At 36.7% G+C, this 27,500-nt stretch overlaps 1 protein-coding gene across 2 annotated transcripts in view; it reads right to left on the bottom strand.

Moving 5' to 3' along the window:
* LOC124947919 (protein neuralized) overlaps nt 1-27,500 on the bottom strand; it is a 63,050-nt gene that overhangs the window by 20,643 nt on the left and 14,907 nt on the right. Inside the window, exon 1 of one of the 2 annotated variants that reach the window (XM_047490727.1) lies at nt 9,495-10,463. The exons of the other annotated variant lie outside the window; for it this stretch is intronic. Within the exon in view, the coding sequence (XP_047346683.1) occupies nt 9,495-9,855 (361 nt within the window). The 5' untranslated portion in view covers nt 9,856-10,463. Of the gene's footprint in view, nt 1-9,494; nt 10,464-27,500 lie in introns of those variants that run through there. 2 annotated transcript variants of the gene reach the window in all.

A 27,500-nucleotide genomic window follows, 5' to 3' on the forward strand; every position in this document is an offset into this window, starting at 1 on the left:
AAGAAGGACTACCTCGAGTGCGTTCGATTAACGTTGAAGACTCTCTTTCTCTCTCCCCCCCCTCCCTCCCCCTCTCTCACTCGAATGCATATTCATCAAATAAACTCCGCATACTTTTTTTTTTGATCATCTCATTCAACTATAGAGAACGACTGAGAGACAATGACACGAAGTTAGAAAAGCGATCTCAGACGGAAACCAAGTTGAAATTTCTTCTCTCTGACTGTTTATATCCCAGTTTTCGAGAAGTTTCGAAACTCTGACGATTCACAGAAGACGATCAACGCGAAGATACATAAATCAAGTCGAAGAAACGCCGGAAAGTCGATTGGAGTTTACACCGAAATTCCCGATTACGACCTCGTTTCTTCACGATCCCTAACCAACACACGAAATTTGCATTCGCAATAGTTCGATAGTTCATCTAATATTGAAATACTATGCTTCAAATTTATACAATCGATACCGTAATTACCAATTTCAAAATTACGGGATGAATGATCCTGAAATCGTTCTCTATTCCTGAATTTCCATCGTGATCGTTCTCCTTTCAATCGGTAACGAAGAAATCGAAGGAAGTTGATGTTTACTTCGACTTCAGCGATAATGTTGGCCGTTTTCATTCGCGTTTACTCGAACGACGTTGGTTTATCGCAAAACGAGCACTTTCGCGGCTCGCCACACGTGGTCTTCGAAGAATTTCCTGATATTAGTATTTCACTTTGTTCTGTACAATTGATGAGAGAACGTTTCAAGATTCGATATAAAAAGCTTCATTGATAAACAATTAAAATGAATAAAAAGAAATCCAAATGTCTATGTACTCTGGATACTTCATTTATCTTCATTATTATTAACTAGCTTTCTATATTGTATAATGAAATTGGCCTATTTGCTAACTTTATGAATAAAGATGGGAGGAAGAATAAGAAGAACTAGAAGAAAGAGAAGAAGATCGTTAAGTCAATTAACAATCCTAATTAAGTCCTTTATTCTACTAGTACTCTCCAAGAAAGCAAACTTTTCTTAATATCAATGAGATCTTTTACGGAACGATCTATCGATCAATTTTCATGAATGGCTAATGTCTAATCATCATTATGACAAGGATGATCATCGAGTGTCCTAGCTCTTTCTTCGAATAAAATCGAGCTAATTGAGTCAACTGTACATACGTTATTATTGACAAACTTCCTGCGATTAGAAGTAATAATGGACGTTGCTTTGAATAATACGTGGGTGGTGATAAGAAGGATGAGAAAGTGTGATTCTAACTAAGGGTCACGTCACGGTTACCGTTTGAACTTTGACACTCTCGACAATTAAATCATCGTCCATCCTCCATTCAGTCGTTGACTTGTTCATTGAGGCGCCATGTTCTTTCTCTATCTAAATTACGCGTGGGTCGTCCTTCCTTCTTCTCGTCTTTCATTTCGCATTTCGTAGTAGTTTAGGTGGGCGGAAAGGATGTTCCGTATAACAAGCGAGAAATTAGGGGGAACATCAGGTCGATGATTTCTATACCGACTTGAATACGTTATCTTGTTACTGAAATGATTCTTATGTAAGAGAGAAAGAAAAACATTATCGAAAAAATGTTCACCTCTTCGTCTGTTTCGTAAAAAATATGATTTTTGGCATAAAATAAAATTATGATTTTTGACATGATTTTGTCATCGATGAAAAAGAAAACGTTGGAATAATTTTCTTTTAAATGAAACAAAAAGTTTTATAATGGTGTATCGTTTTGAATTTCAATGTTTCCCATTTTTATAAATAAAAATCTTTCAAGATGAATACTGCCAATTATCGAGTCTCGTAGAAATAATAATTGTACTGTTCTTCATCACGAGGTTAGAAAAAAAAGAAGAAGAAAAAGGAAAAGAAAAAAAATGATTGAGTGATCGTAAAAGTGTAAAGTATATTTCGATCTAAGAAATCCTTAATTACTTAGCATGATTTTCTTTTGCCAGAACGTTCGGGATACTACCTAATTAGAATGGTTTATCGCTTATTTTACGAGTGAACGAAAGAGTGTTAGGATTGCTTTAAAAGCGCAGAACTTTACTTGGTTGTTATTTGATCATAGTCGAAAAAGAGATTCGGTCTCGCAACATTTGTTCCATTAAAGTCTAGAGGAGAGTCCCAAGTCCCGAGAGTAATACGTATACGCGAGGGTGTAGGGCTCCTAGGGATTCGTATCTCTTCGCGAGTAGTTACGACCCTTCGTTCGGTCTCCTAAAAATGAGTCATCCATTGAAACGAATCATGTATGGTCACTTGAAAGTCAATTAAAATGAGGATTAAAAAGAGGTAATCGCAAAAGCTCTTTTTTTCTTTTTTTTTTTTTTTTTTTTTTTTTTTTTTATATTATTATATTCTACGTACTTGCAACAAGTAAAAAAAGAAAGAAAAATGTCTTGATATGCGGAGTACGATGACACTAAAGCATAAAATAGAAGAGAAGAGAAGGAAAGAGAGAAATGGAGAGAGAGAGAGAGAGAGAGAGAGAGAGAAAGAGAAGCCAGCTCGCTGCCAGACGAAAGCTCGATGATCGAAGAATGGCTTCGTCGTCGGTGTCTCAACATTTGTTCCATAAAAAGCACGGTGAATGCTCCTGGGGGGCAGTAGAGCATCTATGGAAAGAAAGAGAGGGGAAAAAAAGGAAACCTTAAAAAGGCAGTCTCGATAAATCTCAACGAGGGTTCTCTTCGTCGTTCGAGACGACGGGGAAGAAAAATACATTTTTTTTTTCTTTTTCTCTTCTTTTCTCTTTAACGGATGTCCTTACAAATGCTTTCATTAATATTCCAAGAATGATTTTCATTTACTATTATTAAAACAACGCATGATTCGAGGTAGATATAATATTATGAAAGTGAACAAAAAAAGGATGAACGTTTCGTGCTAATTTAAAAAGAAAATTTTTCGAAGATAAATACATTATCGGGAGAAAGAAATTTAATTAGAAAGTCGACTATCGACTTTCTAAAAGTAGAGCTAACGAAAAGCTCTCACGCAAGGCCTCGGGGCTTTCCTCTGTCTCTGGATCGCATCTCGTATATGGCACTTCACGAACGACGACAGATGTTCGGCAGTTACATGCCGTGCGGTGTGCTTACACAATCTACCTCTCTCTCTCTCTCTCTCTCTCTCTCTCTCTCTCTCTCTCTCTCTCTCTCTCTCTCTCTCTCTCTCTCTCTCCCTCTCTTACTCTCTCTCTCTCTCTCTCCCCCTCTCCCTCATTCACTCACTCATTCGTTTACTTTCTTCGAGCAGATAGTAAATTACAACAGTGGCTTTTTGCTTCGATAACAAAATTACGTGTTGCCCTTTAAAAAAAGTCAATAGAAGATAATAAAAAACTATTCATAAGTCTTATATTTCTCCAACGTGTTTTTATTTTCTTTTTCTTTCCTACATATATATATATATATATATATATATATATATATATATATATATATATATATATATATATATATATATATGTAGGAAAGAAATATATATATATATATATATTTTTTTTTTTTTTTTTTAACGAAGATTAAATTCAAGAAAATCTCATTAAGAAGGTAAAAAAGGAAATAAGAAAGGTTTCATAGTAAATAAAAACATTAATTTATTTAATTGAACAACTCAATGCATTTTCATGTATTTCAAAGCACGTGCTCGTCTTTAGCGTCAGATGCAAACCACATATACTTTACTTATATACTAGCACTATTAAATCTACACTAGTTGCTTCCGGTGTAGGAAGTTTACGAAGAGGGAAGGTAAAGGAGAAAGAGAGAAACGGAGAAAGAGAGAGAGAAGGGGGGGGGGGGGAATGCACGTGCACCCTAACCTAGGGTGTTCACGCACCTTGCTTCCTTCTCCTTTGCTTTCATATGCGTACGAGAGATATGATCCCTTTTGATGGAATAAACTTTTCTACTACTATTACTATCTTTCTCTATTCTGTTCATTTCTTAGAAACGAATATCTCGCGAGTATCTAATCTATCCTCATCATAATGCCACGTTCGTTCTACCTGTAATTAAGTACCGGCACGAGTTACGTTCCAGCACCTTCGTGGAATAACGAAATAAAACTTTTTAATTATCATTTCCATGACTTTTTTTACTAACTACTTCGCAAGTATGGATAACTGTTCGGCCAATTCGCTTGGCGTTCAAACTCGGAAGTACTATGCACTTATGTACGTGTTAATGCGTTTTTTTATTTTTTATTTTTTCTTTTTTAAAGAGCAAAATATTCATTCGTCATTCGAATTTAACGAGATAAATCACTTATCTACAGAAAAATTCGATATGAGCAGGGAAACGATTAAACTACATCAACTTCCGCTAGTGATTTCAGCTCATTTCCGTTCTCTATATCTACTAACAGGAAACAGAAACTGGACGCTTATCTACCTGCCCTTTTCTAAACTAAGATTCTCTACGTATTTACCAAAACTATGTTGCGAGATGATATTTAGATACGTTTAGACATATCGATTTTGAAGGAAGAATCTTAAGCGAGAATCTTCGTTTTATCTCACGAACTTCTCGAGTTATCTCTTTGTTCCGAATGATGTTCCTCGGGATAGGGAATGTATTTTCATTAGGATAAAAGGATTTTTGTTGGAATTTCCAAAGATATGACGCGTCTTTAACTAAAAATTATCTTAAAAATTTTCATGGAAATGCAATTAACAATGACAGACATTGACTAATTTGAACGTCATGATAAAACAAAAAAAAAAAAGCAAGAAAAAAGAGGGAAAGAAGAAAAAAAACTAACAAAATCACTACCACGTGGAAACGTAAAGATTAAATTATTAGTAAAAATAAAATTATCTTCTCGAGGAAGACATTTCGGTATTTCCGATCATTTCAGAATAGGAATGTCCTTGCTTTCGAACGGTTCAACCAGCTGATAGACGATACGGAATCATCGGCAAACCGGTTGGCAAAACGCTCGTGGGAACAAAGACGGGTTTTATTCGCGAGTGTGACGTCATGAACGAAGCGGAAAACGGGTGGGTGGATAGAAAACACGCATGTAAATAAAAAGAATGAGAAAGAAGGAGCCAGTGAGGACGGTCAGTTATCGATTTTTTCCAAAGTTTCTCGGTTTATTTTTTTTTTTTTTGTTTTCTTTTTTTCTTTCCATCTTACATTAATGCAATTGATGTTTATGCAAGACAAAAAAAGAAAAAAGAAAATAAAGTTCGAGTTAACTAAATAATATTCTAACGTTCATAATGTGTGTTTCAATCACAATGCAAACACGTCGAAAGATCATGAATATAAAACAAGCATATTAGTCATATAATCAATTTAATTCCGATCATTAAATACCAAACCGTGAATCACCTTCCGTTCCGTTTTATGTCCGATTTATAGATTGAAACCTGCCGAGAAGAAATTACACACAAAGTAGGACTTCCCTGGCCGATTTGTCGACTAACCAGTTTCGAAATACTCGAGCATTACCAGGCTAGCTCATTGTCCGATCTTCCAACTTGGTAAAGCAATGAGTCAGTCTTGGACTTACGACTTGAAGAGAGTAAAAAGAAGGGGAGAGAAAGACAGAAAGAGAAAGAGAACCCATTGGTAGTCGACGAGTGAAAGAGAAAAAAAAGCAAGTTCCTATAACACGCGGCACGGTCTTGAATTTTCTTATTTGCTTCAGCTATGACGCAAGGTTTCTCGTTTAAACGACGATGATGATAACGACGACAACAGCAACGTAAACTTCACCTGCGTCAGTGTAAGAAAAAGAGGACTTTGAAAGCGCAAGATTCTGTCTGAGAATCTCTGCGAGAAGGGAAGGTATGATTCACCACGGCAACCCGGCAATAAAAAAAGAAAAAATAAATAATATCGTAAGAGAAGAGAAGACGAGAAGGAACGAAGGAAGAAAGAAAGAGAGAAAAAGAGAGAAAGAGAGAAAGAGAGAAAGAGAGAGAAAGATAGAGAGAGGGAAAGAGTGAGAGTGAGAGGGAAAGAGAGAAGAAGGATTATACTCTACTCTTCCTTTTCTTTATCCTTTTACCCGAACCAGTCGATGAGGTAAGAAGCGAAAAGCATTACTCGTCTCTCCACAGAGAATTCCCTACCGATCAGCTGATCTTCTCTTTCTTTCTTATCGAAGCAAGGTTTTCTCATCAACTTGCGAATCGATCGATTTGTACTCACATCGCTTCGATTCTATTTCTAGCCATCGACTATTTTCTCTCGTTTCACGAAGGAATTCTACGATTATTTTTTTTCCTTTCTTTCTTTCTTTTTCGAAAAGAAAATAGTTCTCTCTTTCTCTCTCTCTTTCTCTTTCTGTGATTTTTTTTGAACCGTGCATTTTATTTCTCTTCTACTTTTTGGTCCATGAAAATAAACCAACGAGTCTTTTGATCGCCTAGTCTCGACGATAATCGGCGCATGCATCGACGAAAGACATGAAAGAAGGAAAAGACGAAACGGTCATTTCTACATGTGTTCAGGTAAAAGTAGAGTCTAGAAAATTTAAAGGTGATCGTACCATCAGTTGTTCGCTCTGCTCTAACGACAGAAGGGAAGTTTAAAGAGGACAGAAAGAATAAGGGAGGAGGAAGAGAACGAGAGAGAGAGAGTGAGAGAGAGAGAGAGAGAGAGAGAGAGAGAGAGAGAGTCTTACGTTATTCTCAAGGATAAAAAAGAACGAGGGTGAAAACTGCGAGGGGTTGCTCGAACAGCTGCCAACGTAAGAATAGTCAGCTGGGACTCGACCTACTCCGAAAGAAATCAAAAAAATCTGTATACTTGATTTCGTTAAAAAAAAAAAACAAAGAAAGAAAGAAAGAAAGAAAGAAAGAAAAAGACAAAAACGAAAAATAAAAAAACAAACAAAAAATAAATATAAAGCAAAATGTATTGCCTTGTCCTTATCTAAAAATTCGTATTTCCTTAACTACGACAAATAATGCTCGATCGTTTTTTCAGTTAATTAATTGATAAAATTAATATTCATACCCATAACTAATTTTTACAATTACGTAGTTCGATACGGAAATCGTTTTCTTTCACGTAACAATCGCCACGCGTCTGAAGACAAACGAGCCCATAAAAACCGGTCCGACTGGCTGATTTTTAAGGACCTCCTCACTCTTCGGACCTCCTACAAAGTTCAACAGACGAAAAGAGTTGTACTCAGCGTTGGTCCATCGAAGCTAAATGAATTCGAAGTCTCTTTTCCCTTTTCGATCTAAGAAAACCAATTTTACTGTTTCATTATTATCCCTTTTTTTTGTATTAATAAAGAAAAGTATTGAAACACGATACCAAAAAAAAAAAAAAAAGAAGATAAACGATAACCTTTTCCAAAAAGAATTCCGAAGAAAGAAAAGAAAAAAAAAAAAAGAAAAAGAAGAAAAAAAGATTTCCTTTCATTCATGACTACCCTTTTCATTTTTTACGATGTAAAATCTTACTAGCCTAGTCCGATGGAGTCTCTTGGTCGTCGTTGTAGCCGGCGATGATGCTTTTGTTTCTCGGCGTCATCGGTGTGCTTTAAAATTCGCTCTAAGAGATATCGGCGAAAAGCCATGAAGAGAAGAAAAGATGCAAGGAACGATGCTGCTGCTACTACCGTTACCACTACTACTGCTACTGCACTGCTACTGCTGCTGCTATTACTACTACTTCTGCTATGGCAGACAAGACAAAAAGTTCTCTGGGAAAAGAGACGAAGAAAGAAAAAGAGAAGAGAGGAAGAAGGTTTCCACTTCGCAAAAGCTGTCGCTGACAATGGACGCTGCTCGTGGAAAAAAGGGTCGTGACTGGTTGGGAACAGCGAATATCTGATGAGGACGGTATGTACGGGATAGGGCGGAGAGACGGGATAACGCGACAGAGAAAGAGAGAGAGAAAGAAAAAGACAAGAGCAAGAGACTCGCGTGGTTACTGCTAAATCATCCATTGAAGGAAAAGTCGGTCAACGATGCGAACGCATACACTGGAATACGCGTGTATGTTGGGATAGGTATGTACGGATAAACGATGCTGTAGCTACGGGGGGAAAAAAGAGAAAAGTAAAAAAATCGAGCTGTACGAAAGACTCGCAGATAAGTACAATCTACCTGGCAGACTCGATAGGTAGGGAGAAACGGGGGTGGTAGAACTTTTTGGAGATGCGAAGGATGAAACGATGAAAACGAGCAAAGGATGGGAAAAAGAGAAAGAGAGAGAGAGGGGGACGATGATGATAGAGAAAAATAGAAGAGTACCGCGTTTAATAAAAATTCGAACCTGAGAAACAAATGAGACACTCCCATGACCTACTTTTCTCTAACGTATTGTTTCACTTTTTTCAAAAGATACTTTTTTTCGACTATAAATCGAAATTCACATTTTGATAACCGATCGTACACAGATATGTATTTTTATTTTCTTCGAAGTAAAAGCGGTAAGAGGTTACACTCGATAACGATAGGATCGAATAAGGAGAACGAAATGAAGCGACCAGTCTCGCTGTCGACAAGGACGACAACTATTAGCGAGAGATTTCGATTGAACCTAAAAGAGAATGGAGGGGGTTGCTACCGTCGAAGACTAATGGCTCTCGTCGTCGTGCTTTTCGATAGATATATCGAAAAACTCGGGTCATGGAGCATCGCCGATAATTATCGGAGACGAGAATGATAGAAAACCGCTGACCAAACCGCAAAAAGTAATGTTCGAAGTTGCGTACTTGAATCGTTATATATCCATTCGGTGAGTTAAACAAATCCATTTTCGTAAATTTCAATAAGCTTCCAAGTCTATATGAAATTCTCTAACCGGATCGTTTTTATTTCAATTTTTATTATATTTCGTTTTTATTATATTCAAATAGAAAGGGAAAAATGATTTCTCTCTCGATGAAGAAGAAGAAAAAGAAATGAAAACGTACTTTTTATGATCGTCTCGAATGTTAACCATCTATAGAAAGGAACTTTATACGCGTGAGAGCAAAAAAGCATAACGATAGTGTTACAAGAAGTACACGTTGCCGTGCGGCTTGCTTATGCCTCGCCCTTTGATACTTCGCAACGACGGTATCCGGAAGAGGACGAAGTAAACGACAAGATCGTTGCCCAGATAGACGACACGCTGACCTCGGGAATATAACGCGAATCCTTTACGGGACTTATATATGTATATATCTATCTATATATATATGTGTATATATATATATGTATATATATATATGCACTATGTTATATATCCATGTTTACTTTATAAAGATGCTTGTCTAAATCTTTGATCTATATCCGAATGTTCTTGAAAATTTCGATGTATACAAATGGGTCAATAACCTTTCCTCGATTACAAATATGATATTTACTTTAGGAACGCATATCATTGTATCTGATATAAATACGGAGTCGAATTAAAATTTTGAAGGACGCAAGGACAGTTTCGTTAACGAGCAATACGAAGGAAAAGAGAAATAGAAAAAGAAGAGATTCGTAGGCGTGGCCTGCTCACCTAAGCCCATCTTGCGTTTGAGCTTCTTCAATACTTTCATCTTGCTGCGAAGAGGCGCGAGAATGTTGCCGTTGTCACCGTTGTGTTGAACCTCGACCGGCACGTTGTTCTTATCTTGATGATGATGATGATGATGATGATGATTGGGATGAATAGCGTGATGTACCTCGTGATGATGGTGATGATGATGATGATTATTATGCCGTTGATGTTGTTGCTGTTGTAGCTGATGATGGTGATGTTGTTGAAGTTGTTGTTGCTGCTGCACGCTCGCGCTTGGACTAGCAACGACGTGACTCGCGCAGCAGTGACAGGGTTGGCTCTTGCTGCCCTTGACCGCGCACTCTCCGGACACCCCCATAAATCTGGCCGTACTGCTCTCGAGAGTCGAGAGCGTGCGAAATCTTGAAATAATTAATACGAACGAATCGTGCGGAGATCAAATTCCACGACGATAGAATCCTTCAAATAATCTATTATATCGTTCTCGTACGAAGAAGCAAAGGGAGACCGAACGAAAGTATTAGAAAGATCGAAAAGTGAACACAGTTTGTTCGTCACTCGATGCACATAGATGAAAAAGAATCACCGATGGAGATCTTGCCGTAAGATGGAATCGTTTCGCCAACATATAGACAATTAATAATAATTATATAATAATAATATTATCAATAATAAAAATAATAATTATAATAATAATAAAGCACGAAGCAAAACGATGATGACTAGTATTCTTCTATCTCTATCTCTTGCACTCACTGCCACGGATATTTTTCCTTTTAGTTGATATAACCGAAATGCGATGTGTTATATATTATATTATATTGAATAATAATATATAATAAGAATGAGAATAAGAAGTGAGAAACCGCGTGTCACGAGTCGCGACGGACGATGCGCCGTAAAGCGAATCTACCGAACGACTACGGGTCCCTTGAGCGCCCAGGGACGACTGACTGCTCGATCGCGGCGCGCCGGAGTATCTCCGATCCGCGCGCGAGCCACCAGCCAATCGGATCGTCGTACTCCCCACCAGTGGTCCGCTAGATTGGGAGCGCGCGGTGGGGCGAGTGGCACCTGGTGGACAGCTGCCCCTTACCTGGGACGACGCACCGGGCCACCCCTCGTTGCTGTTTCTCTCTTGCCTCCCTGTGTCTCTATCTTTCTATATACTATCTACGTGCAACATACATGTCCACGTGTATGTGTTTTTATATATACATACATATATGTACATAAATGTATATAGATACACATCCATATATATATATACGTTGAAATGTATGTGTATACTACATGTCTGCCGCTGGTTCCATCTCTCAAGAGTTGGAAATTCAAACTAGCCGCCGACTGGCCCGTGCATCGATCTGTCGGACGAGCGAGTATTATTCGTCTTCTTTTTAATCCTTTTTAGCTTTCCTCTCTTCTTCTCCCGGAATACTAGGCTTGTTTCCATGGACTCTCGCGTACCTACTGTCGCCTCTTGAAAAAATAATTCTCACCTTCCGAATAGACGCTCGTTGTTTTTCAGAAAGAAAAAGAGAAAAAAAAACGATATGATATATATGTGAGAAATAGTTTCTCGATCGAGTCTGTTAGGAAAGGATGAAAGAACGATTTTCTACGAGTTATTGTTCTCCGTTCGTAAAGAGGACGTTTACCGAGAAACGTTCTTCTTTCTTCTCATGAGAGATGTAGCGTTGCTGAAAGGGCAACTGCATCGTGATTCAGTGGCAAGAGATGTATGTAAATAGGGCCGTAGGAATATCGTGGACGAACTATACTGCCGTAGATTCGCCACGTTGAAAATGGTCCAAATGCTAGGGCACCCTACGCTTCATGAATAATGCAGTCTCGCACTTTGCGGTATGAAAAGTACGGACGAGATAAGTTTTTCTTTTTTCTTTTTTATCTTTCGTTCTTTCTTTTTCGTATCTACGTCGGTACCGAGGAAGAGTTCGGGAAAATCACCCTTTCTGTTTTTTCAAAGTACCTACGTCAAAAGCCTCGGTGAGATTTCAACGCTTTTTCTCTTTCTCACGATGAAATAACGCGAGTCAATATTTTTACGATATAATCTTAGAAATGTACCCTTTGCCGTTTCTGAAATTGAATGGGTATCTCGAAGATATAAAATCACGAGGTCTTCACTGACCGAGACGATTCAGTATCTTCCTTTTGGTTTTCCACATGGAACTACAAGTCCCGAAGCATATCGACGATACATATCATGTTTCCATGGGACTCGAGATATATTTCTCATCCCATGAGACGAATCGATCTGAATGACACATCAAAATCGAAAGGAAAGAATATTGAAATTAAACATCCTTTCATGATTTTGCAGGTATCGTGAAAGATGATTTAAAAATATAAATTGTATGATAATTACAATGCTAAGAGATGATATTTATTTTATATACAGGTACCCCTATATTAATATAATTAAAGATTTCTTAGTCGAAGCAAAAAGAATTGAAATCTTATTCTTTACTATAGAATACATTCTTAATGTTACTTTGGTGCGGGCACATTCAAAACTGTAATAAATTAGTTGAGAGACCAGGTAAAAATTGTATATATATAAATCTCCATTACTTAGTTTACTTATTAAGATAAATTGAATCGAAATAGAATCCTTTCACGACATCGTACCACGTGTATGTATCACGTGTATTTCGAAGTAATATATTAATAAATTAAATCTATAGATAACGGAAAGGAAAAGTAACAAGAATGGACGTAGTCTCAACAAATAAAATTCTATGTCGTATATCAATTCTTTCGATATTTATCTTCATCCTCTCGATTCTTCTTCTAAGACGAAACTCAATTTACGGGTCAGACAATACTGAAGGAAGAAACACGAAGGGAACAGATGTACGTATTTCTCTTCCAGAACGAAGAGAAATGACATTAAATTCAGGGATTGAATCCGTACTGAATAGAAACATTGAAACCAAAGTTTCGCTTATCAAGATTGCGATTCATGAAAAGGGAATACATATGTTATAATTTAATGCTCCTTAGAATTTTATCTCTCTCTCCCTCGCTCTCTCTCTCTCTCTCTCTCTCTCTCTCTCTCTCTCTCTCTCTCATATATACATGAATTTAGATACTTGGTAATATATCATGTACGATAATTATTAAATTAATATTTTTCGAAATAATTATCTGTTTTGTATGTACTGATGAAAATCGCATTAACGACAATAAAATTGATTCGAATTTTCCGAATCATTGAATTTAGCTCTTATATCCCGTCTTTTTGATCCCTTGGATTTAAAAATGGTAACAGGTTAAATTCCAACAAGGTGCATCTGATATGTTCGTTCCGCATTATGCACCCTTCCTGACATTCCCCTGTCACATCAACATCGCGAAACTGGGATCATTCATTCGAGTAACCCTCCACCATCAGAAGCACGTTCGTATCGATCTAATTCTATTTAATATCAGGGCTCAGTGGAGAGTCCTCGAGAGCAAATTTTACCGAGCTTTCTTTTTTTTTTTTTCTGTTACACAGTTTACGGTGGGAGGGTGCTCGTGTGGCCTCTCTAACCCAACGATACAAAACTTTTCACATTTCGTGAACTTTCCGCACAAACATTTACCAGGGAAACGACTAACTCCGAAACTTTTGAAATCGCTCGGAACTCCGTTTAAACTGAGAACAATTAACACCGATTCTATATATCCGATCCCTCCACGTTTTTATTTTTCTTAATAAGAATTTCGGGTCAATCGAATTGAATCGTTTTTTATATTTTTCTTTTTTGTTTTGATTTTTTTTTCAATGAAATACCCAGATATATCATATCTGAGGAGAAGACAGAAGATTGTAACGGTTTCATTGTTTCCACAGGAAAAACCATCGCTCTTAAGGAATCGCACGTGATTATTACGAAATAGTTAATGGAAGAGTTGAAAATAGCCTTTCCTTTCCTTTGCATCTCGTCGATCGGTTGGCTCTCCGTTATTTACACGCAACTTACACACCACTCACGCACATTACAATCTTGCATTGTTCTTCTTCTAACACACATAGATGTTTGTGATGTTAGTGAGCGTGCATACAAACGAAGCGTGTGCGTTTCGCACGTCATTATAAAATGATAATGCAGCCCCGTTGATCGCGCGGGCATAGATGCGTGAATTTCAGGACGCGCGTGCTAAGAAACTCTATTCGTTTCCATGTTGAATATGCGAGAAAAATTACTATGGATATTATTTTTCGTTATGAATTTCTTTCTTTCTTTTTTTTTTTTTTTTTTTTTTTTTTAATTTTTCCATCATCTTCCATAATAATAATTTTGCAAACTGTATATTATTATAATAATATAGATAATACGACGAATTTCATAAATATAATTTACATAAATAAATAAATAAATAATTCCTGCAATTGATAATCGAAACGTCAATAAACAAAAAAGTGGCTACTATCAAGTGTGTTATTAATTGTTCTGATTTTTCTTAGTTAAAAAAAGAAAAAGAAAAAGAAAAAGAAAAAAGACAGGAAAAGAAAGAGTAGAGGATAATCAACGTTCCAGATATCGTACAGTGTCAGTGTTGAAAGGAAATATATGAATGAACGGAAAGTACGTACGAAAATACGTACGGTTAAATTGTAGAGACTTTATGAACGAAGAAAGAGAATGAGGACGAGGAGGAGGAGGAGGTGAAGGAAACGCGTGGGTCGGACGCTCGTTGGCAGTGAGTTGCCTACAATTTCGGGGGGGTATATCCTGACGATTCCACGAGCAGAATGGCAACAATCGTAAATCCGGGGGACGGCTTCCAAGCTCGAGGAAACGGAGACACGCCTCGGTTGTTTACTCCTTCCATAAGCGCTATAACACTGTTGAGTTTTACTCGTGCATCTCGAGTGTGTATAGCAAAACGTTTTATCGTACTTGAGATTAAGTCTGCCGAGAGAGAGAGAGAGAGAAAGAGAAAGAAAGAGAATCAAAAGGAGGAAGGAGAAGTAATGCTGCCACGTTATTACGGACCGTAACTCGCTAGAAAAAAGAAAAATGGGATTCGGAACAAAGTAGAGAGATTTCTACGATTAATAGTACAAGATAAAAGAGAGTTTCATTAAATTATATCTTAAGATGGTGCAGAATCACTATTAGAATACGAATCACGATTAGAAAGAAAAGTAACGCTTTTTGTTGTAAAGTATAGTTTACATTTCGTTTTTCATTCTTTTTGTTTCATTCTTGTAATAATCTCGTGACACGAATTAACATGAAATAATGAGTAAATTTCAACGATACTTTCGATCTTATCTTTGTGCAATATCTCTTATCTAAACAACTTGGAAAGATATAGGTATGTATTCTTCGAGAAAGAAAAAAAAAAATTAACATTTTACTCGCGGAAAAGATTAGTCTTTCCTTTGATCTTCCCTAATATTTAACTCGATGTCACTCGAAGGCTTAACGTCAACTGAAAGTTCTTTAACAAAACGCGAGCACACATCTTATCTTGTCGCATGTATTACAGCCACCTCGTGTATCGTTCGCATAACGTCCGACCGTACAAACGAGGAATAGATACATATATCGATACGAAACGTTTCATTAAATTTCACGGCATGTCGCGTTTTGTTAACATGATTCCCATGTTATCCATTTCACGGGAATGATTTTGCAATGCATTCGATATAATCCGAATCTCTCTATACGCGTTTCTATTATCCTATAGCTGTAAATTTCGATCGTCCATTTACGAAACTAAATCTACATCGTAAATTTGATAATTCGACAAAAATGATTCCAATTAGTTAAATCGAAAATTTCGTTCTTAACGATCGAAAATCAAATAATCGCGATCCTAAGTAATTTCATTTTTACGTTGTAATTATGTTTGCTTGGTATCGAGGGAAGTGAAACTCAAAATAAAATTATGTTCATTAGGACAATATTCACTGTTTACATCCTACCGTTATACTTCCTCTCCTACTTTTATTGTGTAATTTATGATTAATCCAAACGAGCTACCCAATCGTTAATATCATATGGTCTGGTATACTATCTTACGAGATACTCTTTACGTGTAATTGCCTTGAAACATATACATATGTATATATATGTATACACACATTATATCCTAAGCAGCGTAAACCATTAAATCGCTTGGCTAATTAACGCGGAACGTTACAAGACCATACATATATATCTACTATTCGATTTACGATTCTATAGATCACCGCACCCTATCGATAAGTGGTTATACCTTGAAATAGCGATCAATATGTGTAATCCTTGAAATAATTTTACTCTAGTAATATTTGAAGATATATGAATGTATGTATGACTGTGTAAGACTGTATTCATTAAATATCCTTTATATTAATCATTTCTTGTTTCGTATCAATTAAAATCTGAAGAAAAAATAAAAAGAAATTTCATTCGCCATTAGAAACACATTAATATATAATGATAAAAATCAAATCGGACCAACTCAGAAAATATTAAAACATCTTTACGATATGAGATATCAGAGAATAAAGATAAAACATAAAGTATTAAACTTATTAAATGACTATGGGATATGTTTGAAACCTGATACAATACCGAAGAAAAAAATCTAAGGAAATAGAAAAAGATATCCCCGAGAAGAGCTTCCATTCGAAAACAATTTCCCAGGTATGAATCTTCAACGTATATGTTCTTGCCCGAACATCGAGAAGGTTAAAGAGAGCCTCGTAACGGAGCGAGGCGATTTAATTAGCGAAGGAGTAGGCAAGAGAATGAGAAGAAGTAAAATGAGGGAGGGAGTCGAGGAAGGGGAAAGATTATCGTCCGGTTCAGCATCTGTCTCTCGCGAAGTCTCGCGATTCTCTCTCTTTCTCTCTTTCTCTCTCTCTCTCTCTCTCTCTCTCTCTTTCTCTCTTTCTCTCATATATATGATATATATATATACACATCCATACATATACTATATATCCATATAGGTATATCGAAGTGCAGATGTGTTTCCGTAGAGACGAGGGCTGAAGGAGGTAGTACGTAGGGCGAAAACGAGGATGTTAGCGGAGAAGGGAGGCACAGTGTGCATATAACATAATGTGAAATAGCGGAAGCAAGGCGGATGGCAGGAAGTCGGAGAGACTGGCGCGTGCGCAACCCCCCATGAAAATATAGAAGACGCGGGGGCATTTTAGAAGTGTATTGTCGGCTCGGGTTACTATAGCCCGGAGAGAGGTAGAAGAAAGAAAGAGAGGAACATATATCCTCGAACGGTTGTCAACCTTTCGCCTTTTCCTTCGGTTTTCGAGTAATCGCGACACGAAACTCTCGTCACCCGGAGCAATCAGAAATAGAAAAAGAGAGATAAAAGAAAAAAGAAAAAGAGAAAGAAAGAGAGAGAGAGAGAGAGAGAGAGAGAGAGAATTCGCGAGATGGACGATGAAAAAAACGTCTCACAAAGCGTCTCTCTTTTCGATATATTGCTTTTCCTTCTCTTCCTTTCTCTCTCTCTCTCTCTCTCTCTCTCTCTCTCTCTCTATCTATCTATCTATCTCTTTCTCTCTTTTATCAATGATCTCTCTTTATAAAGGAAAAGTCCTTAGCGATTATTCGACATTCGATTTCTATCGACCGCTAGAATCACAAAGTATTCTCAAACTCTATATCTCAGAATAGTTCTTTTTTTTCCGGTTTTTTTTTTTTTTTTTTTGATTATTGAGATATATTAAGGGGACTAATTGTAAGTAAGAGAAAAGTATTTGCTCGTGTTGCATATCCTTTCGAGCGATCGAACGAGTCTCCGACCACTTCCTTCCTTTCTTCTTTCCTTCCTCACTTCCTCCCTTCGATTGAAAGGCAGTCTCGAAGAATGAGAACCCTCGCAAGCCGGAGGGCACCCCTTGCAATCCATTTCGAGTCCACCGCCCCTTTTTCTTCTTCTTCTTCTTCTTCTACTACTTCGGCCCAGGGAAACCAGCACACATCTGACTAAGGCATTGACCGAAAATACAATCTTTTACTTCGGTTTTTATTTCGAGAAGACAGACGGCCGGCCAGACGACCAGTCGAGTACTACTCTCCTTTTCTTTTTCTTTCCCTCTCTCTTTTTTTTCTTTAATTCTCTCTCTCTCTCTCTCTCTCTCTCTCTCTCTCTATTTCTCTTTATCGTAGATAATCATTAATAGTGAAATTTCTATCGATTTAAATATAAAAATCATTTATCAATGATTTTTCATTTCTATAGAATGATATATACATTTTTACTGAAAATGTAACATCAGCTAACCATCACGTACCGAAATCTTAGCTTCCGGCCACGGTATTGGAGCGCACGAAAAGGTAACGGCTCAAATAAGGCTTCATACGTACATGTTTTACCGGGTTCGTCCGAGGAAGCGGAGATACGCTCGGCAACCACTCGCCGGAATTCATTCTGAAGTCGAAGCCACTGTGTAACGCAGAAAATTCAATATAGGAAGAAAAAAAAAGAACGAATAAAATGCCCTTCAAAAATCGATCTATTAATTGCTTAAAACATCGTTTTATTTTCTTTTTTTTTTATTTTTTTTTTTATTTTTTTTTTTTTTTTTGATAATTATATATCATTTCTCAACAAAATTCTCTAGCAATTTTGTAATACCAAATGAATCAATGATTATAAAAAATGACTATGAAAAAAACAGTCATATATTTATAAATTTCGAACTTGAACAATTTTCAACGATAATTATATTGATACAAATCTCGAGATATGGTAATGATTTTGCGATAAATTTTCTCAATACAACGGTTAGTCTCGCAAGAGAAAAGCTTCAACGTCGTTCTCACCATCGCAAGGACTAAAAGGTTTCTGTCCGAAGGAAACATAAAGTATCTCCTTAAGAGTCTCATACGTGACTAGTACAGTTACATAGGAGGTTGAAGACTCGAGCCCCGGCAAAGAGAAGATAGGGACCTACAGATAAAGCTGACCCCATTGTACCGACAATCATTCCATTATCATTCAATTCGCCGTCTACGAGTGCGCGCGCACTCGCACACCTACTTACAAGGAATGAAACACGCTTATTACGGACGAGCCAATGAAAGAAGAAGCAACGTGATGAAGGAGAAGAAGAAAAGAAGAAAAAAAAAATTATATATGCGAACTATATAAGAGCCCATCGCGATTTAAAGTGATCATCGAGTATACCGCTGCTTTCAAAAATAAACTTTAAAAGTATCGTGATAAACGATCCTAATTTGTCGTCTTTCACGCATAGATGATATATAGTAAACGTATCTCACGTATCTTCGTGTGTTGAATTCGCTTGAATTTTAATTAGTTAAAACGATACAGTATTACTCGTGCGTTTAATTGATTTTAATGTAATGAAACTAGCACGATTATCTTTGAATATTATTGGGAATCGACTCTGTCGCTTTTTTAAGAGAAAATAAAAATATAAAAAGAAAATAAAAAATAACAAATGAAACGAAATATTAATAAAGTCTCGTAAAAATCGCTCGTAGATTCGTAAAGGCGACGGGCAACATCTGCCAAGCTATTAACTACAATATCTCCTCATTTTCTCGCCACGAATGGGACCGAGAAGCACCAACATTCCCTCTCAAAGGCTTACATAAACGTCCAACGTGGAGAATTTGAAAAAATTTATGTGCCAGAGACTCGGCGTCCTTTTAATAAAGGGCGAAGGCCGTGGAATTTTCGCAATGTCGTCGTAGATGGTAATCTCTCAAATTGATGTAAATTCATGGACAAGGTGATTCTAGCTTGTCAAGTGACGTTAAACGTCAAAATAACGAAGAAATGGAACGTCAGCAATGAGGTGAACTCTTTGGGTGATACAAACGAGATCTAGGATAAAAGGTGCGAACAAAAGCATAGGATTGGATACAAAAGAGAGAGAGAGAGAGAAAAAAAAGAGAGAGAGAGAGGAATTTTACTCTCGTCCTAGCTTTATTTTAACGACTATTAAAGCAATGGCAGGTGTATACGGGTGCGTTATTTTCCGTGTGTACGGAGAATATGATGATCCTATATGATGATCTCTCAGCTGTCAGTGATCATTCGAAGATGACATGTTTCGTTTTTGTGGACAATACTATGGAACACCTGTCTTCATCTCTCTCTCTCTCTCTCTCTCTCTCTCTCTCTCTCTCTCTCTCTCTCTCTCTCTCTCTCTTTGTTCTTTCCTTTGCTCATTTGATGTACTTTGTTCGTTATTCTTATTGTACTAAAAGTGTCGATAAGATGCGGGCTGTCATCTCGTGTTCAAACTCAAGAAATCTATTTGATGAGATCGAAGTTGGAAAGTCGAGAGAATCATTGACGTGACGTTAGGGAACAGTTATTAATGATATCGTGTTGATGTGAGAGAAGGGGAGAGAGAAAAAGAAAGAAAGAAAGAAAAAGAAAAGAAGAATTTAAAAGAAAATGCACGTACGTACTCGTTGATCGGCAAGATCGGAGACGGTTCATAAAAGGCGTCGATGTAAACGAAGTTAAGGGAGATTTTATCATGTATATACCGGAGGGGGAAAGGGGTGGGAGACAATGAAGGCGTAATCAGCTTTTTGGTAGCGACAAAGGCGACCATTATCTCATTACACAAATAGACGGCTTATCGGCGACTTTGCACACACTATAGGGCGTTCCAAAAGAAGTCATATTGACAGAAAAAAAAAACAATAGCCGAACGTCCTTCATTTGCAAAAAGGAAGGGTATCCTTGCTCGAGAAAATTCTACCTCGAAAAAAAAGTTTTTTTTTTAATTAAAAAGAAGAGTAAAATAAAACAGAACTAACAGAACGAAGAAAAAATGATGTTGATGTTTAAGCAAGTTGATATTTAACGAAAGAATAATCTAAAGTGAAAGTATCGACTATTTATGGAGCGATAGCCGATGCAGTTTCGCGCAAGTAACACACAACGACGAAAGATAATGTTTACATGAGAGCGACGTCGTGTGTATGTAATTTTGTTCGCGTGCCACGTAACAGATATGCGAGTAAGTGGCATGTGGTTTTGCGGTTAAGACGGATCAGGTGCATGCATGCGGTCGGAACCGTTAGCGACGATAAAAATTCGGCGTTTAATGCATTCGACAGAAAAAAGAAATCAAACTCGATAGAACAGTTTGGGAACGCTCGACCAATCAAAAAATAGACGAGTATAAAGGACGAAGAAAAAAAAATTAAAAAACGATTTTACATCGTCTCTTTAAACGAACGATTTTGTACTCTTCTCTTGTGTTCTTTTTTTTCTTCTTTTGTTCTTTTCTTTTCTTCTTTTTAAAAGCAACGCCTAGCAACATTGTAAACGTAGCGAGTAATTAAAAGGCTCTTTCAGAAAATGTATTCTGTTCCCTACGGAAGACAGATGTTTGATTCTCCGAAGATAAACTCGGAAGACTATGGATGCCATCCTGAAAAAAATGCTCTTATGGCGGACAGGTGCATGTAAAAAAATCTTCAAGACCTAGCAAGTCGCTCTTTTGTATAGGAGGATGTACCTTTAATACGATTACTTTATACACTTAGGTTGCTTAAGAGAAAGCTCTAAGTATATATATATATATATATATATATATATATATATATATATATATATATAATATTTATATACTTAATATCATTTTTCTATCCTTTCATTCTACTATTTTCACACAAAATTCCTGCTTCTTATATTTGTCTAATTTGTCGAAAATCATGGCTTTGGAATTTGAAAGGGGATCATGGCTGTAAGCTTCGAAAGGAGACCACTGCTCGTTTAGCCGTTCATTGTACCATCCAACAAAAGGAAAAACCTTGTAATGTCCTTTTGGCGTGGAATTTCGAACGTAATAGTTTCTTAAATCCTATCGAATAACCGATTCTAGTCACTTCGAGTACCACGGGACGTCTTTAGAAGAAAGATGCCAGGTATCGAACGAGTGACAGCTGCAAAAAGAAATTGGTCTACTTACGAAAAATCGATAAAAAAGAATAGATCAATGATGCACTTATACATATAAAGGAAAATAAAAAAAGAAAAAAAATCATTGTTAAATTTTTTTCTCTCTATTGTCGAAATTATCGATATTGAAATTACATTTACTAAAATTTTTAGGATTTTCTTCGGTAATCTTTTTGAATATTTTCATTTATACCTGCAATATACTCACGCAACAAATTTTCCTTCGTCGAAACGAAACGCACAACTGAGTTTTGATAACTGAGTTTAAATCTTTAAGCATGTAGAGAAGTCAAAAAAAAATCGTCAGTATAATCGAATGATTTCTTCGTGAAAACCAGCTGAGCTATTTAAAGAATCTTTTTAAATATATACCTTATATCGCTACTTTAACATTAAATTCTAAACATAGAAAATTCCAATGGAACGAGCGTGACATTTAAACGTATCGTGATTTAAATCAAAACAAAATTAATAAAACAAAAAAAGAATATTAGTAACATCAATATATATGTATATCGAACGAACAATATTATAGTTTGAACAATCTTGATAATAAATAAATAAAAAAGAAATATAAAAAAAAAGAGGAGAAAACAATATGATAAATGATTAAATTAACAAATCAATCAACTAGATTTACTGAGAGAAAATTAAAGTCTGAAAAGTAAGAATAACGGAGGAGTCAATAGATTGTATCCTTCGATGTATCCTTCGATGTATCCTTCGATGCACACACTCCTTCTTTTCCATCGGTTTCACACGGAGAAACTTTCTTGCGGCTGGTCGCGCGACCGGGGCGGCTCGACAAAGGCGAGTCGAAAAAGATGCGTGGCAGGTGCGTACGCGTGCCAGTCGACCAATGGGATAGCTCCGTCTGGACGATCGACGGGGGAACACGCTCTTTGTACCGTCTTACGTCCTACCATGAAAGAAAGAGAGAGAGAGAGAGAGAGAGAGAGAGAGAGAGAGAGAAAGAGAGAAGGAAAGACTGAACAAGGAAGAAGAGGAAAGAGAAACAGAGAAAGAGGGAGTGAGAAAGATAGAGAGGGACAAAGAGAGATAGACAGAGAAAGATCGAAAAACACACGATGCACCTTGCATCCTCGGGTCTCGATCTCATTGACAGAATTCCTATGGTAAACTCCAGCCCTTTTCTCATACCCGTTCGTTGTCGTTCTTTCAAAGAAAACGCCTGTGTATTAATACGATAATAATCGAGCGAGTCCGCACGGCCTCGATAATTTACTGCGTCTTCCGTGGAATAATTTTCAAGAAAACTTGTATGGAGACACATTCTTTATTTCGCCCTTTCTCTTTCTCTTTTTCTTTTTCTTTCTCTATGTCATTCCAGACAAGGAAAGGGAAAGAGGATAAGAGAAAGAGAAAGAGAGAAAAGATGCACCTTGCACCGGTCCTACTTCTTCCGAATGGCCGAACGGTTCTCTCCTTTTCAAGTGCTGTTATATCGGAAAAGATGAAGTTCCTTTAATTACATGAAACCGATTGAACGATGATATAGCAAGTGACCTCAATAACTTTATTCCACAATCCTCGTGAAATTCATACGTTATATATATAATATATATACATTCTCAATAAATTGACTTTACTTTTTACTTAATTATTCGATTAATTTCTTAATGATTTACGAAAGCATTTTGGTAAGAAGTTTTCATAAAAGGACACTTGATGCTTTCTACGTTTCGAAAATGAGAGAAATTGTGTTAGTGATCGATTGGCACGTGTCGTGTTAAATAATACATAATTGCCAATCGAATCGAATTCGACAGGTGAACGCAAAATGATTAAGCATCATGGATTCCTTCGGCTAGAATGCTGAAAACATGATAGGAAGAAGACTTTTTATACGAAAAAAAAATTGCATATACTGAAAATATACAAATTAATTTGTATATATTAATCTCTTTACGATGATCCAAAATTATTTATAGATGACATTTTTGATAGATCGTATTTTTGTGTCTACATATAAAATTTTAAAATGATGATAAAAAAATAAATAAAAATTACAAAACTGCTGAGATCTAAAGTAAACAACAATGTATTCCGTGAAACAGTTATAAAAAATGAAATAAAAATATTTTTCTTTTATTTTTTTTTTTTTTTTTTTTTTTTTTTTAGAATGCTCATTTTTAATTTGTCCCCTTTCTCAAAGTTATAAAAAACATTTTCATTTTCTTCTCACGTTGTTTACCTTTTACAATGGATCGACAGAGTATCAATATCTCAAGAACACGTAAAAGGGAAGTCATGTAAACGCAACGTCCATCGGCACGTGCCAAACTGCCCGTGTGAAGTTTACCAAGTAATCGTTTAATAAAAGTTCATTAGCTTACGACATGTTTTTAAAAAAGTTACACAAAGGACTCTGCGGAGTCGCGTTAAGACCACCACTCGTCCTCATAGACGTTTACTTTGATATTCCATGTGCGAAGGGCACCGGAGTCTAACGCGTAAACAAAAGTCATTGTAAACACGTAAATTGCTTTACTGTTTATCCGTTGGCACGATTCAGAAATCGACAAAAACTTATTTCGTTTCTAAAAAAGTTTTAAAAAAGAAGCTGAAAATAATAATCTTGACTAATATAAAGTGCTTTATAATATTTTATATAAACAAAATAAATAATATATATATATATATATATAATAAGTTAACAAATATTTGAGCCATTATTTGTGAGATTAATATAAAGTCTATTGTTTCATAAATAATAATTAAAAAAAAAAAGTATTATCAATTTTATATTTAACCGTCATTTCTTTAAATAATTATTCGAATATATAAATTTCATTGATCTTTTGAATTTCATTCGAAATGAAAGCTCGATAATGAAAACCCTAGGATATAACGTAAGTCAATTAACTTGGCACCACGTCTTCGAGCGTGAATCATTGCGTGCATATACGCGGTGGAAGCTCTTCAAACTTAAACCACTAACCCTGACGCACGTACACGTATGTACGTAAGTACGTATGTCAAATAATCCAGTAGATATATACGTGGAAATGCAATTTCCACGCGCCGTAGATCAAAGTGAAATGGACGGCTTCAATCCCTGTTGGTGACAGGTCGTCCCGAGGAGGCGTTGAGTGGATCGAAGGGAGAAACAAAGTTCCAAGTAGAACGGAATGACATATTTGAAAAAAAAAAGAAGAAAAAGAAAGAAAGAAAAACTATATCAAATGTGTTATTTGATTTTTAATAGGAAATTTTAACAGTAAAATTTTAGAATAAAATTTCAATCCTTCGATCGAAATCATTTGACAGAAAAAGAAAAAGAAAAAGAAAAAGAAAAAAAAATAGCGAACTTCAAAAATAAATTTGTATTCTTTGATTTATCCCTTCGTTGATCGTCGAACTGCAATACAAATTAGAAAGAATGAAAAATTCAACGTGCAACAGGCAAAACGGGACGTCGAACCCGTAGGGTCTAGAAAACATCTGGCGCCACGAGGATGACCCTCGTTTTCGTGCACAGTACAGGAATGCCGAGGGGCTAAGGAATATATTTGAATAAAACCAAAGATGTGCAGGGGGTACGATGATCCCCCTTCCTATTAAATTCTCTATACCTTTTAGGGGTAACTCTCCCTAAATCCAGGTGATACCATCAAGAATAAACGGGGCCATCAGATTTATCGAGAGGGGTGTCAGAACAACTTTTTAGTTGTATAACGGGACAATTCTTGAAAACTTTTATGAAAAATTGTATGATCTTAGAATTATTATAAATAATACGAAATAATGTGCATTTGAAAAAAAAAACAAAGTTGGATAAATCTTATCTCTCTTTGAGTGATTTTAATACGAAGATCATAAATGCCGAATAAAAATACAATGTATCCGAAAGAGTAGACATCGCGATCTCGGCATGTGTTATCCAGGTGTCAAATTCGTGTTGGGAGTCTCCGAGTAAAGACCCAGGTGCTTGAACGAGCATGCCGACTCCCGATGTTCTGTCTTCAATAGGTTCCGGATTGAAACCATTGATTTTAGTACGGACTGATCATGCAGAAATGGTACAGCTGCATGCCAGAGAACGAAAAATACGATAGAACTTAGGCAAAGGAAAAAAAATAGAAATGATAAATTCGTCGTAAGTAAGTTATAAATTCGTGTAATAAATTCGTTCGAAGTAAATAATTGATAGATTAAATCAATTGATTTAATGAAATATAAAGACAATAGATAATAGTTTCAATCGATAGAATCAATGTCCAATAATATCCATGAAAAACAGCTGCTAATGAAAAACACCCTTTTCATTGGCCTGAAGCCATTGATCAAACTAACGAAAGAGTTTGCGTAGTAACGAAACGGGGCACGTGGCTGAGAGACAGGAAATGGACGGTTTTCTTTCGTCATCCCGCATCCAAGCATTGAGGGAACTCGATACGTTAACGGTCGTTTGTAAATTATACGATAAGCGATCTATCTTGTCTTTCCAAACACGTCCTACTTCGATCGTGTTATCGTAACCAGTCTTCTCTACTTACAATTATAATAGGAAGGGTCTTTTTTGATAAGAGATAGGTATGATAATTGTAAATCGATTCCTCTTGATAATTCCACACGAACATGTAATTCATGTATTTAATGTTAAAAGAACGAACATCGCCTTTTTTTATAATTAAGAATCAGCATAAACCTTCTACTACTTTTTCCCTTCCCTCTTTATATCCTTTCCACATAATTTTATTACGCGTTTGTTGCCAGGCGGAGGTGCTCCTCGCAGTCAGACCATGTCAGCTGCCTCCTGGTGCTCCCCCGGCGTGCACAAGCCAGACGCCATTGTTCGATCGACAATGCTCAACCGAACAGCTCACAACATATCCCATTCATCTCATCCACCCACTTTATATTACCCCCTGTACCCACCCCCTAGTAGTACGAGTGGAGAGGGGGAGGTGGGACACCGAACGAACACGAAGACAACGCTCGGTCCATTCGAGCTACGGAAGAAGCCGTCACCCTTCTTTCGTGAAACCCCTTCCGTTTTTTAGGTCGAAGGGCACTTCTTCAAACTTTTCATCGGTTTACAAAACCCACCTACAACGTCGTTCTTTCGAATATTCGCAAACGCTTTCTATACATCCTCTAATTTTTTTTTCATCGGCATAAAAAAATATTGTTCCTTCTTTTTTCAATATCGGAAATATTTAAACGAACGACTTTAAGAATCATAAAAAAAATTATTCGAATAGTTTAAAAATCTGATTCAGAAATTTTGGAAAAAAGAAAAAATGAAAGAGAGGGAGAGAGAGAGAGAGAGAGAGAGAGAGAAAGAATTTCTTGTAAAGTTGACTTAACTTCGATATTAAAGTACTACCTGATTTCTATTCACGCACCAGCTCTCTGTTTCTCTTCTCTCTCTCTCCCTCTCTCTCTCTCTCTCTGTTAAGACATCGTTTCTAGCTTGTAAGGGAAAGCTTGGTGGATCTTTGTTGAGGAAAAAGGAACCAAAGGTTTAGGGGAGTACCACGTGCCACGAAGATCTTCGAAGCATGAAGCGAGAATAACGAAGGCACGATCTCAAGATTTCTCAGGTGGTAAAAGAAGAAGAAGAAGAAGAAGAAGAAGAAGAAGAAAGAGGAGGAGGTAGAAGAGAGAAGGAGGAGGGTCTCCTTAGTCGCTTGCTTTTCTTTCCACATTGACTCGCTCACACGAAATGGGGTCTTCGACCCTCCTCTTCCACTACTATGAATTCATCTCTCGCCCTAGACTTAGATTTTTATATCATTATACCTGACTTACGACCCTGTGATCATCCCCGACCTAGCTAACGTTGGAATATGAAAGAAAGGTGGAAATATCTTCTTGGATATACCTTATACGAATATATCGCGAAAACGTGCTTTGAAAATACCAAAAAATGGATTATCTCAAACTTTTATGATGATTCTCAAGAAAACGTGATCCTAACGTTAGTCCGTCTAAAACTAATTTCCGAAAAATGGAACAATGCTATGACGAGTCATGTATGTTTCCGATGGTATTAGATTTCGAAGGACAATCAAGGGAGACGATCGGGAGATCGTTAAGATT

Source organism: Vespa velutina, chromosome 3, assembly GCF_912470025.1.
Source record: "Vespa velutina chromosome 3, iVesVel2.1, whole genome shotgun sequence".
In the NCBI taxonomy this organism is placed as follows: Eukaryota; Metazoa; Arthropoda; class Insecta; order Hymenoptera; family Vespidae; genus Vespa; species Vespa velutina.